Raw genomic sequence first — 15,444 nt, forward strand, 5'->3', positions numbered from 1 at the left:
CCCCCACCCCTCCCTTCTTCCCAGGCTTAACTTTACTCACAAATTCTCTACTTTCTCCCCTCCAGCAGTGCAGGGGGACAGGAATGGGGGCTGTGGTCAGTTCATCACATGTTGTTTCTTCCGTTCCTTCCTCCTCGGGGGAGGGCTCCTCACACTCTTCCCTTGCTTCAGTGTGGGGTCCCTCCCATGGGCTGCACTCCTCCACAAACTTCTCCAGCGTGAGTCCTTCTCACAGGCTGCAGCTCTTCCTGAATTGCTCCAGCGTGAATTGCCCACGGGGTCATAAATCCTGCCAGCAAACCTGCTCCAGGGTGGGCTCCTCTCTCCACGGGGCCACAGGTCCTGCCAGGAGCCTGCTCCAGCGCGGGGACCTTCCCACGGGGTCACAGCCTCCTTCGGGCACCCACCTGGGGTCTGCAGGTGGGATCTGCCCCGCCGTTCCCCTCCATGGGTGCAGGGGACACCCTGCCTCACCAGGGGCTGCACCAGGGCCTGCGGGGGAATCCCTGCTCCGGCGCCTGGAGCACCTCCTGCCCCTCCTTCCTCACCGACCTGGCTGTCTGCAGAGTTGTTTCTCTTGCATATTCTCACTCCTCTCAGGCTGCAATTGCTCCCCCAAGTTTTGTTTTTTTTTCCTCCTTTCTTAAATATGTTATCCCAGAGGCACCATCACTGTTGCTGATGGGCTGGGCCTTGGCCAGTGGTGGGTCCATCTTGGAGCTGCTGGCATTGGCTCCATCCGACATGGGGGAAGCTTCTAGCAGTTTCTCACAGAAGCTCCCCCTGTAGCCCCCTGCTACCAAACCCTTGTCCCACAAACCCAATACATGCAAACATGAACACTGACCAGGTCAAGCATTATATCAACTTTTTCCTTACTTGTGTAGGGAAAAAAATATACCATCATAACAATTATTTACATACTCATGTAGGAAAAAGAAAAACGTTTACTTCTCCTTGGTGACTGAAATTTTTAATTGTTAGAATCTAATGAAGTATTGGTGCCTATGGCTGTGATTGAGAGTTAAAGTAAAAGTAGATAAAATTGTGCTACAGAATAAAGATTCATTAAAACACCCAGATAAAAAAATAACTGCGAATGATAAGATAGAAAACCTTGGAAAAAAGAAACTAAAACCACAAAACAAAAACAAAACAGAACCCCCCATCTTTCCAGCATAGCTGTCTTAAAAGATTATACAGAGCTCTTGTGGCAAGTAAGGCGAGTTAGATCATTGTACATGAAAACTAAGATTTAAATTGGTTGTAGCCTTTTTGGAAGATGGTCCTGCAGGAGCCCAAGCTAATACTTCAGAAAGGATTGCAAAATCTATGTAAGTCTTTTAGGTACATAAACTAAACTTTCTTTTGAGTGGAGACACTGAATTAAAATTTCTAAGAATAAGATTTCAACTGTCAAGAGTGTAAGTTCTTATACTACTGTAAATTTTAGTTGGAATTAAACAAGTTGAAGTGTTGTGGGTCTTTTCCAATTTTACCATGTCAGAGTGCATCATGTCAGAAGCTAATGTAGCTTTGGTTTGCCAGAAACTAATATTTGTATGTAATTGTATGAGATGTGCTGAGTTTGGGAGCTGAAGCTGGATCATGTGAAGAGGAATTTGGATTCTTAGCTATTACCTTACTTTGCTGTGTAGCAATAAGCAAAATATGTTGTCAAGTCAGACTTTTCAGTCCAAATTTTCATATTTCAGTAGATTTGTTTTTCTGTGAGTCGGAGTTCATACTATAAGTAGGGTTTTGAATTAATGGATTCAGCAACCTTGTCATCATGATCTGTTTTTTCTGAGAGCAAGGAATCGTTTTTGTTGCTATATTCAGCATTCTGTAAAAGTGCAGTGTTTTCAGGTCTTACCATGCAGTGCCCCAGATGGCCTCTTTGTTAGATGCTGGTACTTACCTTTTGTTTGTTTGTTTTTTGTGGTTTTTGTTTTCCCCTCCCGGCTATGCCAGTGGCCAGGATATGGTGAGCATACTTCAGTTAGTTCAGAACCTAATGCATGGAGAGGAGGAAGAGGAAGCTTCACAGGCCTACCGGTAAAGCCAATATGAATTATTGTATGTGGAAGATACCTGATTTGGTTATATTGTGATTATTATAGAACTTAAACATTTAAGTATTTTAAAGTGTAACAATATTGTGCAACCATGTAACTTTTTAAGGGCAACTTATATTGTATAGTGAACCAGAATAATGCATTAGGCTTGGCTTTCTTAAAACGATAAAGCTTTCAATAATTACTGGATTGAATTATACAAGGGAGTTGTTTCTGATATGACAGCTCATTTTGTTTTCTACTTTCTAGAAGTTGTTTGAAGTCTGAAAGTCTTACAAAATTTTGGATACCAATAAATTTTTTTACCATCTCTGTAGAATTTACAGGGGAAAAAAAAGTAATATTTGTTTCCATTTTGCTGTAAAATGGAAATAATGCTAACTAATCTTCAGAAGATTATTGAAAACTAACATTTGAAAAACAGTTTGGAGAGAGAAAAACCAAAACCAAACAAAAAAGCCCCAAGAAACCAAAAAAGCTCCAACAGACTATGAAAGCTGTGCCTCTAAAGAGAATAGTATGTCTCCTGAGTTTCCTCTGCATGAGGAGAGAAAGATTTGTGTTGGATGCACTTGAAAGTCCCAGTGCAGATAAGGTGCTTAGTTCCAACTCGTGCTAGCTGATTGGCTAAGAGAGCGGAGGGGTTACTGTAAGCACCTAGGCCAAGTGAAGTGCAAGTGCTTTTGGCTGCACTGGCATTTTAGTATCTAATACACAATGGCAGGAAGGTGACTGGGGTATATACTGTACTTCTCTCTGCTAAATATTAGAAATTGCATGTCAGCAAATTCTGCCACTCTACAGTAAAAACACACAAACCTAAAAGTCCTGTAATGTTCATGGCTTGTATTTAGTTGGCAGTTACTCTGTTCTGGCTTGCAGACTTCAAAATGTTGGTGAACAGGGTCACATGGCTCTACTGGGACATAGTTTGGCTGCTTATATATCAGTGCTGGACAGGGAAAGACTGAGAAAACTTACAACCAGGATCCTTTCTGATACTACTCTCTGGCTCTGCAGGCTTTTCAGGTGAGTCACTGTGAATAACTTCTGTATGACTAGGTAGTGATAATTGTTGAAAAATATGTGTGACTGGACTGAGGACGTCAACAAAAGAAACCACTGTGCTGCAAAGTTACAAATATTCTTAGAAAGGTCTGAAACATATTACATAATTAAAAAAAAAAAAAGACGACTGTTGAATATCAGGAACACTGTTGCCATTAAAACCCACTTAAGGGCTGTATGGTAGAGCTGAGGGCCAAAGTACAGTTGCAGACATACAGCTGGACAAACATTTAACTAAATTCTTGTTTCTTGAGGTATATGCTTTGTTGCTGAGGCTTGGGGTGCTTAGTATTTTTAAAAGATGTTTTCAGTTAACTTTTCCTGGTTCTGGTATATTTTTTCAGGTATGGTAGGTGACACTACTGAAAATTGCAGTACAGCGAAATCTTTCATAAATACTGTTTCATCGTGTAGCATAGATATCTTAAACTGTTCCATGAGAGAAGAAGAATGGAAGTCATCTATGTGGGGGTGTTAGAGTGGGGGGGATTCACTGATTAGAAAGTCCTTTTTTCTTCCGGGGGGGGGGGGGAGGAAATACCCACAAACACTTTTGCCTCCATGATACTGTATCTTTCAGAAAATCTTGCCAGTGCTACTGAGGAGATTTTTTTTTTAAATTTTTTTTTTTTTTAGTGCAGTGCAAAACGAAACGGTAAAAATATAACTGAGGTTAACCCAAATTTAGTTGTTAGAATTGCAAAGGATTTTTCTTACATTGATGTGCTCACCTCTATCAGAATTATTTTATAACTTCAGTGATTATCTGTCTTTGACTTAAAAATGTTGAAACCTTGTGCAAAGATGAAATTTGAGAAGTTGCAGGTAATCCAGCTGTTGTGACAAATGTATGTGTATACAGGGAGTGTGTCAGTGCTGTTTCTGAATGGCATGGCAAACAAAAAAATACTTCTGTTTTCAATCAAATACTCAATAACAGTCCTATTTTGTGATTAACACTGGGTATCTATTGAACTGTGGTCCCCAAAGTTTTGTGACCTATAGGCAATGGTATTGAACAAATACCATGTGGTGAACTGGTTTGTACTTCTTGACATATTTTGTGGCTGTGAGCAACACTAGAGGATTTTCCTTTTGCCCATGTTAGAGCATAGAACTGTTGTGTAAGGGTGAATAAATGTTTGCATGTGGGTCATTCTGGAGTTTAACTCTGGAATACTCAGCAGTATTTTGTGCATCAGATAGTCTGTGATAGCCTAAGGTGTTTCAGGGTGTTTATGTAAATTTGTTGATAAACGCCACTCTTAAACTGTGCAAGACCACTGACTTACATGTTACACAAAAATGCTAAAGAAGAATCTAGTTTGCAAGCTGCTTAATAAATCGACATAGCTACTACTTTCACTGTTGTTTCCTCTTCTATATTTAAGACAGCTGAGGGATTGCACTCGGTGTGGAACATTTGTACCTTATCTCTTCTTTGGTTACTTTGCTCCCATTTCTTGGCTATAGATGTTAATGTGCTGATCAGAGTTTGGTTTCTGGAAGGGTTAAAAAAGGTGGGGAAGGAGCAGACACACAGAGCCACACCCCCATGAGCACCAAGGAAACATGCCTAATAAATCAGATTGAAGGCAAAATAGCCATAAAATCATTAAAATATTCATAGGGAAAAAATATAGTTCATTTATGTAACTCATGTATTTAAAACATCTGGAAAACTGTCTTGCAGTGTACTGAATAGATTGTACTAAAATGAGGTCTTATTTTCAAACTCTCTAAAATATTTTGATTTGTGATTTCATAATAAAGTTTGCAAGTTTCTGCCCATTTTACCTTACTTCATGTGTCTCATTCCAATTTTACTAACTTGAAGAATGTCAGGTTGCAGTCTCTTTAAAATTAGCAGTCTGGAATTTACACATATATTAAAACCAAATTAAGCCTTTGGTGTGTTTCCTCCCCCACTCTGCTCTTAGTAAGCAAGGTTTTGAACTCTGTAAAGGCAATCCTTAGGAAACCAGATGTTTGTTCTTTCTTATTTATCTCTGAGTCTAAATGAAAACATATACTATGCTTTCCTCATTGTTAATCTCAGCCTGTCTCATCAAAGTTTCCTTCTACTCTATCTTGGGAAAAGAAAAGGTTTTTTGTTTATCTTCTTTGTCCTCTTGTGAGCTCCTTTGCTGGTCAGTGGTAATTTAGTCACTCAAATGGCTGTTGGTTTTGTTGGTCATATTTACTCAGCTTTTCTTGCAGGTATGAAAATGGATCAGCATATTATCATGAGGATGATCGTGAAGGTCTTCTAAAAATCTGTCGACTTGTTATCCACACACGCTATGAAGATTATACAATAGAAGGATTTAACGTACTATATACTAAGCAACCTGTCATATACATTAGTTCTGCAGCTAGAACAGGCTTGGGCCAAGCTCTCTGCAATCAGGTAAAGTGAATCAGTTGGGGTTTTAGCTGCAAGTAGAACCTACCTGACTTCATATTGCCTACTTGAAACTTAGATTTTTAAAAACAGATTCACACCTTTCCTGCAAGAGACTGGTACTTGCAGTACAGTCTGGTACACTACTGGCAGCAGTCTTGTAAATTGGTTGGGACCAGTGAAAGTTTTCCTTTAGATCCATGTGTTTGCCTTGAACTTCCACTGTTAGAAGTGAAGTTCCTATAAGATTTTTCCCAGTGCTACTATGTTAACTGAATACATGTATTCAGCAAGCAGTCAGGTTCTTTCCACATCTCTGTTGTTCCTTCCACACACTCACTTAATCAGTGTTCGTCATGAGCAGATTCCCTTCATCCTTGTCTCTTCTTTGCCTTTCTGTGAACATAGTAGTTTTTTATAGCTTATAAAATGATATACATTTCTAAGACTTAGGATGATGTGTGCCTGTTGAAATACAGTATGAAAAGAGGCATTCTGAATAATGAGGACTGAGTTTTGGCCTCGAAAATATTGATTTTGGGAAAAGCGCATTTTAAAGAATGAGGACTGAGCTTTGGCCTCAAAAATGTTGATTTTAGGAAAAGCATAACTTCAGTGATTTTTGAAAACTTACTTATTTTTCCTCATGGTAGAAACAATAGCAATTGTGACTAAGCAACGCATCAGGGGGTGGGAGGGGAGGGAAGTCTGAGGTGAAACCATACTTTGATGCTAGCCAAACATCTGCAAGTTAGTAATACAAAAATGTTATACAGTGTGTTGGTATTGCTTTATTAATTGTGATTGCCAACATAATTATAAAACATAGGCAAATGAAGTACAGTCCATATTGGGGGTAACCTCAGTAGCTGTAGTGGACTGTATGTTTAAATTAAAACCACTATTCTGGAAAAAATACTTTCATGTTGCATTTACAGTCTATGTTTTGCTGCGGTGATACAGTGGGAGGAAGAGAAATTTTCTGAATATTTCCAGTGAAAGGATCCTATGTGCTAACATTTTTGTAAACAAGTGATTGTTTCTTGATTGCATTGCACTTTACATAAGCTGTTGGTCATGGTGAAAGAGACCCAAGCCCAAATATACTGGATTTCCGAACACTGAGTTACTGTAAAATTTGTGCTGAATGATGCCCCTCTACTTCTATTTTCAATAACTGTTATAATTTTTTTAAGGAAAACAGTTGAGGGAGATGTAGGCTGTGCTGATCCCATTTCAGAAAGTCTTGTTTGGAATAGCAAGATTGTCCCCACAACCCAACACTTTAAAGAAGCCCAGTTTTTCTTAATTATGTTTAAAACTTATTGGTTTTGCCAAGTGTTTATTTGCATCAAAGTTTGTAGACTTAAATAAGCTAATTGAGGCCATATACAGACTCTCCTATTACATACCTCACATTCAGTGCACTAGTGATATTTTTCAAGCTTAACATGCACTGAAATGAAGAGTCAAGTTCTTAGGGCCTTTGTTTTTCAGGTCTTTGGAGAAGGCAGGCAGAGGTACTACTAACAGGTTAAAAATGTAGATTGAGGAGAGATAAAAATGGTATTGTAGATGGAACTTGTCTCAGCCAAAATGACTTGGCAAGTAGGTGGTGAAAGTTCACTGGAATAAGTTGGTGTCTTTAGTCAGCCAAGTGTTGCATGTAGTTATTGACCGAAACTTCTTGATACAAGAAATACTGCTAAGAATTTATTTTGTATTTAATTTACTGCTAAGTATTTAATTTACTGCTAAGAAGTATTTTGGGAGCTTTTTGCTTCTAAGTGTAGAGTAGATTCTTCTAACAACAATGGTGCTTTATCTTTTGTTTATAAGGTGATCACTGAATTTAAAAGTAATAGCATTTTATCTTGGATTTTGAGAAATGGTGTATATTGTAGAGCAGACAACTGGAACTGAGTAATCAGACATTAATTCAATTTCTGCCAAAGGATGAAAACCAAACTAGTCTGTAATTGTAGTTCTTTTAATTTGCTGAATCTTTGGTTCAGTGATGAGTAGGATCAATTACATTTCACTTGTCTAGTGATCTTCCAAGTTAAAGATCAGAATGTAAGAGTCCTTGATTCCCCAACTCCCCTCAGGTTAATGATACAGAAGTTGTTTGGAAGTTGCCTCCATATCAAAGGAAGAACTTCAGACTTACCAGCATGAATAGTCAGCTGAGCTACAGGACGGAAGTAGGCAGATTGCTCTCGGTAGTAAAGTGACTGTGAACCTCCAGTGGAACGTGGCCTGTAAACAAAGCACGTGTTTGCTTATAGATGTGTTAGTTGCAGGGACAGCCAAGAAAGAGGATTGAGTTTAAGCTGTTGTACAGGGCACAGGTATCTCATTAGAAAAACTGAACGCAGCTGACGTGCTAACTAAAAGTTGACTGTTGTGTTTTTCCAATTTCTCCTGTGCTTTCTTTTCTCTGCTATTAATTTGATTATAAATTTTAGCAGGATACTTATCTTACAGTGTAATATCCAGATTTTTATTGTCATGTTTACTATTTTTGTGTTACTGTATATTTCTGTGAATACTTAAAATGAGTATGTTTTGGTTGTTGAAATTCCATCGTTTTTATTGCAGCTAGGGTTACCCCTTTCTTGCATGTGCCGTGTGCCTTGTAACACTATGTTTGGATCTCAACACCAAATGGTAAGTTTGTCTTTTTTTGTTTGTTTGTTTTTAAAGCCTCATTAAATTAATGTCAAGTAACTTGTTAGGAAAAGCTTACTAATGTGCTTACTTTTTAAACCTCTAAGTCTTCTGTGTTATAATTGTACAGATCATAGATGGAAATCTTCTAAAAAGTCAGCAGCTTGTATCTTGGTCTTGTCATTTGCAAGATATTTTTAATGGCATATAGTAAGGTGCTTTTTAGTCCAAGATTTCTAGAACACATGTATCTAGAAATATAATACAAATCTACATGATGTATTTGTATTGTATTTTTCACAAATGCTTTAATTGACATTCAGGTTATTCTGCCTTTGAGAAGAAGAAACTGTAAGCCACGAAGATAGTAAGAATGTTTTCCAGAAGTTCAGAATGCTGTCCATTTTCATTCTTAATGCATTTTTTCAGTTCAGCAGAAACAATTCTGTATTGTTTGACAAACATGTTTATAAATACATATCTTTTTCTTATTGATAACAGGATGTTGCTTTGTTGGACAGAGTGATTAAAGATGATGTTGAGTCTGGAAAACTGCCTTTGTTGCTTGTGGCCAATGCTGGTAAGTGCTATGGGCAAACAATAACAAAAAAAGCACACTATTTAATAAATTTATAAAATCCAAAATAAAAATACATTTTCTTAAACAGTTTAGTGGTTGCATGTCAAGAAATATCAGGAAATATCTTAATTACCACACAATAATTATCTAAGGGGATTTTTATTTAACTGATTTAAAGTTGGCTTGTACTGCTACAGTTCTGCTTATGTCAGTTGATGTATTAATATGACTAGAACTTATTTTAGTGAGTGTAAATCTCTTCTTGAAAATGAGTTTCATGTTAACACATCAGAATTTTGTGATGGATGTGCCATCAACTTTTTAGCTTTAAAAATTATATTTTTCTTCGAGTTAAACAGAATTGTTCATTGTTTGAAGAAAGAATGGAGGTGACAGTGACCTGCTTTGGACTTGGAAAAATATCTGAGATGTTAATTTTGATTTAATTTCCTTTAGTTGATATCATACTTCGAACATAATAAAAATGTCTGCATTTTTTATCTGAGGCTGCCGAGTCTTTTAGTGGCTAGGACATCTAATTTTCTAAGTATTTTTAACATATATTGACAAGCAAAACAAGTATTTTTACTTCTCTCTAGAATTCCTATTGTTCACGAGTCATGATGAACCAGATGCAGATATTGTGTAGTGGGCTCTCTTTAAACATCCCCTTTCCAGCTCTTGTGTGACTTTTTTGACAACAGTACAAGAGGTCCTTTTATGTAGAGTCCTAGTTTGCATGCTTATCCCTTGTCACTGCCTTTTTTCCTTTTCTGCAAAGGGACACCAGGTGCTGGGCACACTGATAAACTTGGCCGACTGAAGGAACTTTGTGAGCAGTATAATATGTGGCTCCATGTAGAAGGGTATGAAACTTGACATTTATTTCTGTATAACTATATTAATTAAAAAGTCTAAGTAATGGACAGCACATAATTTTACAGCTAACCAGCTAGTAGATAGCCATAGGACCATCTTTATTTTTGTCATACTAAGCATTTTGTATGGTTATAATTTTGGTACTGTATGAGATAATTATTCCTGTATATGTAAAATAATTTGTAATTGGAGTGGTTATTTCAGTGTAGGCTAGTGATTACTTTTACTCAGATGGTAATCCTATCTGCCCTTGCTTTAAAGAGCTTGGAATACAAATAAAAAGACCTTATAGGTAGGACAAGTCAGGAGAGACATACAGAGAATGAGAAAGGAGAATGAAATGAGTGTGGAAGAGATGACACTTTAATGAAGGTTGTTAAGAAGACTGCTGCAAGTACAGTGTGAGGCATAACTGGGAGGAGGATTAAACCAAGAGGAAAAGAAATTCCAAGAAATTAGACAATGTTAATGAAGACTCCAATGCTCTAAGACTTTTTTTTTTTTTTGAGCCTGGAGTAGAGATGCTGCTTCTCCTGATATTTCATTGCTTAGTGTCACATTTGCATGCTGTTTATTTCTGAGACCAAACTGATGCGGAATTATGGGTAGGACTTTAGGGGATGATTTCCCCAAAGGCTGAACCGAAACATTCTTAGATTGAAATGGATTTTTACTTCTGGGTTTTCAGTCTTGAAATAGTAAGTAGCAACATCTACTGCATTGTTAATGCAAAATATACAAACAAAAATTACCTCCCTTTACACATCAACATGAAATATCTAAACTGAAGATTAAAATGCTTTCTCTTAATGTGTATTTAATATGTGTTTAAAACCACTTTCTTCTTCTAGTGTGAATTTGGCAACTTTGGCTTTGGGTTATGTCTCCTCTTCTGTACTGGTATGTTTTACTATATCTAGAAGGTTAATAATGTGCTCTAGATTGTAAGGTCACGATGTAATCAAAATATATATGGCTTATATTCTGCTTATTGTAATAAACTTCAGGCTGCTACAAAATGTGACAGCATGACTCTTACTCTGGGTTCCTGGCTGGGCCTCCCGGCTGTACCTGCAGTGACACTCTACAGACATGAGGATCCGTCATTGGTATGTTCAACTTCTCAGTCATTATTCTCAAGATCTTGAAACTTCTCGTTTTGATCATGGTGTAGTATCTTGTTTTTCATAAGCATCTAAATCATAATTTGCAAAAGCTCCCGTTTGAGCTGTGACATAGTCCATAAGCTGGCAAAAATGGAGTAATTGAAGAGAGGTTAATACTGACTCGTTCATTGTTTATTTTCCTCTTTAGTCCTTAGCAGCTGGGCTGACATCGAGTCAGCCTGTAGAGAAGCTCCGTGCCCTGCCACTGTGGCTGTCCTTGCAGTACCTGGGCCACGATGGGATTGTGGAGAGGATAAAGCATGCCTCGCAACTAGTAAGGAGCAGCTTGTTGGCCCATTGTTTATGGATACTTTGCTTCTTTGAGTATGGGTTAGTGGCTGTTCCTAAGAATCCTCACCAGCAGAAACAAAGTTCAGGTAGCAACAATAGTACAAGTGATATCCAGATGGCTATTGCAGAACACCGTTATGCTTAGGAACGTTTTTATAATAGCTGTTAATACATCTTTTTGATTATTATGATGCGTTGTAGAAGAAGTAACTGAAAATACTCTAGCTGTTGACACTATAGCATATTGGTTTGTATTGTGTTACAAACAAATGGCAAAAGCAGAGTAAAGTGTTTGGGGGAGGGATGTTCTTTTACTATTAGATTGTATGTTTTATTAGGCTTTTCTAATGAGAAATACTTAATCTTCTTTCTAAACAGTAACATAATCACTTCCTTTTTTGCATCACTTCTCTATTTTAACTATTTTGCTTGAAAGCTGTTCAGAGGAAGACTTATTTTCCTGCTCTACTTGGCGTTGTATTGATTTAAATAACAGTAAATTATAAATGCCTGACAAGAAGTACTTCAAAATATTTCTTCAGGTAGTGGCAAGTCTGCTATTTTTAAAGTTGAGTTCTTACCCTAGTAAAAATTAAGGTCCAATATAATGTGTTAGTTAAAAAATGCATTGTTTATATGCAAAACATTTTTCCTTAAAGGTACAACACTTATAAAATATTCAAAGGAGGGCAATGGAAAGTTTCTATAATAGTTAGTGAAGAAGCTACTGGCACAAAAGATCTAAGAGAGTGACAAAGTATCATTTAGTCATTAAGATTGTGTCATCTAAGACTGATCTTAGCTTTTATGATAGTCTATTAATAGTCTAAAACCACAATGTAAGAAGGCTTTCTAAATTATTTTCATTAGAAAAGACAATCATAACCAGTTGCTATGGTAGCTTTGAGAAAATGAACTGTTTTGCTACATACTGTGCTTTCATTAGTCAACGGAGTTGTAGTATCTCTGTAACTTTGTCAGTAAATACACCAAGACTTTATTTTAATAAAAATTGCTTTGTAGTCAGTGTTTTACTACAAACAGAAAATATTTTTCCATTACATTCTAAATTTACAAATAAGAACTGGATCTCTGATGTGTTGTAGGGTTTCATTCAGAAATGGTGGTGACTATTCAATGTTTTTCAAAATAATTGTCAACTTGTAAAATGGTGCGTTTGTGTCTTCCCTTTGTCTCCCTTCTGCTTTGGTCTTTTAGAGTCAAAGGTTGCTGGAAAACTTGAAAAACCTGGATTTCATTAAAACTTCGGTACAGTCTAAATTTAATACTTTGGTTGTATAGCTTAGTCTTTGCTTGTTAAATGATAAGAATAACTTTGATTAAAAAAATATATTAAAATATTGCTTAAATCAAGGCCATTGTTTTGAAGATGCTTGGTATCTTTCTAGTTAAGTTCTGGTCTTCAGTGAAATAGCGTGGCTTGGTTGTGTGTCACCTCTAGATTGTATTTGTTCCATTGTTGTGTACTCATGCACTCAGGGGAGCTGAAAGAACAGTATCCAGAAATTGTTTCCAGAGGTTGATTTAATTCCATTTAAAACATGGATTTGTTCAGTAATACATTTATGAAACCAGTTTCCATAAGCCTCTCTAATACATTCTGTCTGCATCTTACTCTGCTCTTGAGATAATTTTGTGACCCCTGTGAAATTGTATGCAAAAATTATTCCAGCTGAGATTTTTACACCAGAAGTAGTTTTAGAAATTATGTCTAGTGTATTCATTCCAAATTCAGTTTCTGTGAGATGTCCTGTTCAACAGGGTTTGGTGGTTTTATTCTTCCTTCCTGGCCCCACCCATATTTTAATTTATAATGTATAGAAAATATATTCAGCTTAGTTTTCTGGGGCAATAGATAATTCATGGATCATTCTGAGTGACAACCACCATTTTTGGTAAAAAATGTTTTTCTGAGAGTATTAATGGCCTTGGGAGTTCAAGTTACTGAAGCACGTCCCCCTTCTACTTAACTAAATCTTGCGGGTTTAGGATTATGAAATGTAGCCTCAGATTGCCTCCAGAAGTTGCCCAGTCCACTTCTATCCCCAAAGCAGGATCAATTATCATCCTCTTATTCCTGCTGGAACTTCCTTGATGTTTTCTGATGATTCTGGGGCAATTTCCAAGAGAATTTTTACAATGTTAATATCTGAAAATACTTAAAGCTAAATAAACTATTTAATACAGTATATTTGCTAATGAATATGATTAGGTTTCTTGCTTTATAGTGCCCAAATGTTAATTATGCATACCTTAAATTAGTAGAGTTCTGCTTTAACTGAATAATGATTAGCTTTCCTGTGTTTACAGATATGTTCACTTACACTCCTAGAGTTAACTTCTAATCCTGAGATAATATGAACATTGCTACTGCTGTCAAAACAAAATGATCAGCTTTGCTCAGCAGTCTGAGGAATTATACACAGTATTAAATCTTTAAAAAATTTGTGATTTTTTTTTTTTTTAAGGTTGAAGATGAACTGAGTTCACCGGTGGTGGTTTTCAAGTTCTTCTGGGAATATTCAAATAGAGGTATGTGATTTATTTAAAAACAAAACCAAAAACCCACTCTTTAGTTTTTTAAACTGCTAATTTGTAAAATGACTTTGAGGTAAATGTTATGTAGCGCACTTCTCTTGTGTAACATGCTTTTAAAATGGTTGTGAATGCTGGTTGTAATCTGGAATCCATACATGTGATAGCTTCTTTTTTTGGACAGACTGCAGTGTGTTAAACTTTCATAACAAGTAATTTTCTGCCTTCTTGAGTGAGGAGAGATTTGCATATGACTTTGATCTTGAGAGCAGATGATGGAAGTCTCTCATAAGATGCAAGCTATGTTTGCATGTACTGATGGGGGAAGAAATTGCTTGGTTTTGTTCAGGTTTTCTGTTCCTTTTAAACTCTTAGTGGCTAGTTGCAAGAACCATGATTCTCTGTTTTACTGATTACACTTGCTGTTGCAGTAATTTTAAAAACAGCAGAGCATGTTAGCAAGAGCCCTGGAAATATTGTCATGGGTATACAGCAGCCATGCCACATGTGACTCTGAGCAGAACATCCTTACCTAGACGTGCTCTCTAAGAAAGGGTTTTTGTGCTCTCTGTTACAAGAGAGGATGTAGTTGTGCTGTTTCTATGTGCACACTCTGAGGGTGAGGACATGTCCAGCTGGGATGAGGCAAAAGACTGCTAGAAAACTTGGTAGTTTTGTTATGAGCATTGATTTGAATGGCCTGTGGATTTTTTGTGTTGGGCATGGGGGAGGATTGTTTTCGGTTTTAATTTAATTAGCGGTTGCACTCACAAAGTAAACATATTCAGGTGCAGTGACTTGGTGAATTGCTTTGTACACTGATGCGTTTATTTGAAATGCTTTACTAGGGAGAATTCACCCACTTGAATTAGAAGGATGTGAGATGTTTGGCCATTTTTGTGTGTTTTATGTGTATAATGGACTCTGAAATTCTTAGTATTATTTTTGTGTGCATAGTAATTTTAGTATTATTTTTATGAATGCCTCAAATACTGCAGCCTGCTGCTGTAACAGGATTTTTCTTTGTGAAAACATTGTTTTTATTTCCATTGGGGCATTTGAGCCTCAAACGTGAGAGAAGTATCTTCCTGGCTGGTTTTGAAACTGGCATATTCAGCTCTTTTACTTTTAGTATTTGTCATGTTCAACATACCTTTAAAAAAAAAAAAGTCCTTGTTAGTCTACTTGATGTCCAGTACATCGTGTAGATCTGTTACATTACCTAGGAAATGTAATTGTCTTTTATCTAAATTTTAGGTTGCCTTTTATGAAATAAAAATCTATTTCTGTGTTTCTTGTATCTTTGGGTTCAGATCAAACCTCACATGCTGCTCAGGCCTCAACTATTCAGCACCCCATAATAAGCAACGAAAGACACATCTACGACACTTTCAATCAGTGGGTAAGAATGGATGCCTTTTCTCTTTAGGAAAAAAGGAAGTGACAGCAGAATGCTTCTAGGGGTTCATCATAAAACCTCTGGTAGACTAGTTTGATAGTTACTCTTGATCTGATATCCTTTGAGAAACTAGTGGGCATTTTGGATTTAAAAGATGAAATTTCTCCGAAGCAAAGTTGTGTTCACATTTCTGATTATTTTACGTGTAACTACTACTGAAATTATTCCTGCATCTTAAGCCATTGGTAGTGGATTTTTTTTCCACTTGGTCTTGTGGGAATATGTGAAAACTTTAATCAGCCAGATACTTCATAGACAATGTCTGTGTGTTCATGAATAGAGAGTCTGTCTCT

At 36.8% G+C, this 15,444-nt stretch overlaps 1 protein-coding gene across 4 annotated transcripts in view; it reads left to right on the forward strand.

Annotated features, from left to right (window-relative positions):
- The window catches only part of PDXDC1 (pyridoxal dependent decarboxylase domain containing 1), a 32,547-nt gene that overhangs the window by 8,450 nt on the left and 8,653 nt on the right, over positions 1-15,444 (forward strand). For all 4 annotated transcript variants that reach the window (XM_074919076.1, XM_074919077.1, XM_074919074.1 and 1 more), the window contains 12 exons: positions 1,975-2,058; positions 2,961-3,107; positions 5,367-5,556; positions 8,152-8,220; positions 8,722-8,800; positions 9,582-9,666; positions 10,531-10,579; positions 10,687-10,788; positions 10,994-11,119; positions 12,355-12,405; positions 13,626-13,689; positions 15,006-15,094. In XM_074919076.1, the coding sequence (XP_074775177.1) occupies positions 1,975-2,058; positions 2,961-3,107; positions 5,367-5,556; positions 8,152-8,220; positions 8,722-8,800; positions 9,582-9,666; positions 10,531-10,579; positions 10,687-10,788; positions 10,994-11,119; positions 12,355-12,405; positions 13,626-13,689; positions 15,006-15,094 (1,135 nt within the window). The remainder of the gene's footprint in view (positions 1-1,974; positions 2,059-2,960; positions 3,108-5,366; positions 5,557-8,151; positions 8,221-8,721; positions 8,801-9,581; positions 9,667-10,530; positions 10,580-10,686; positions 10,789-10,993; positions 11,120-12,354; positions 12,406-13,625; positions 13,690-15,005; positions 15,095-15,444) is intronic.

The sequence above is a fragment of the Athene noctua genome, chromosome 15 (genome assembly GCF_965140245.1).
Source record: "Athene noctua chromosome 15, bAthNoc1.hap1.1, whole genome shotgun sequence".
Lineage (NCBI taxonomy): Eukaryota > Metazoa > Chordata > Aves > Strigiformes > Strigidae > Athene > Athene noctua.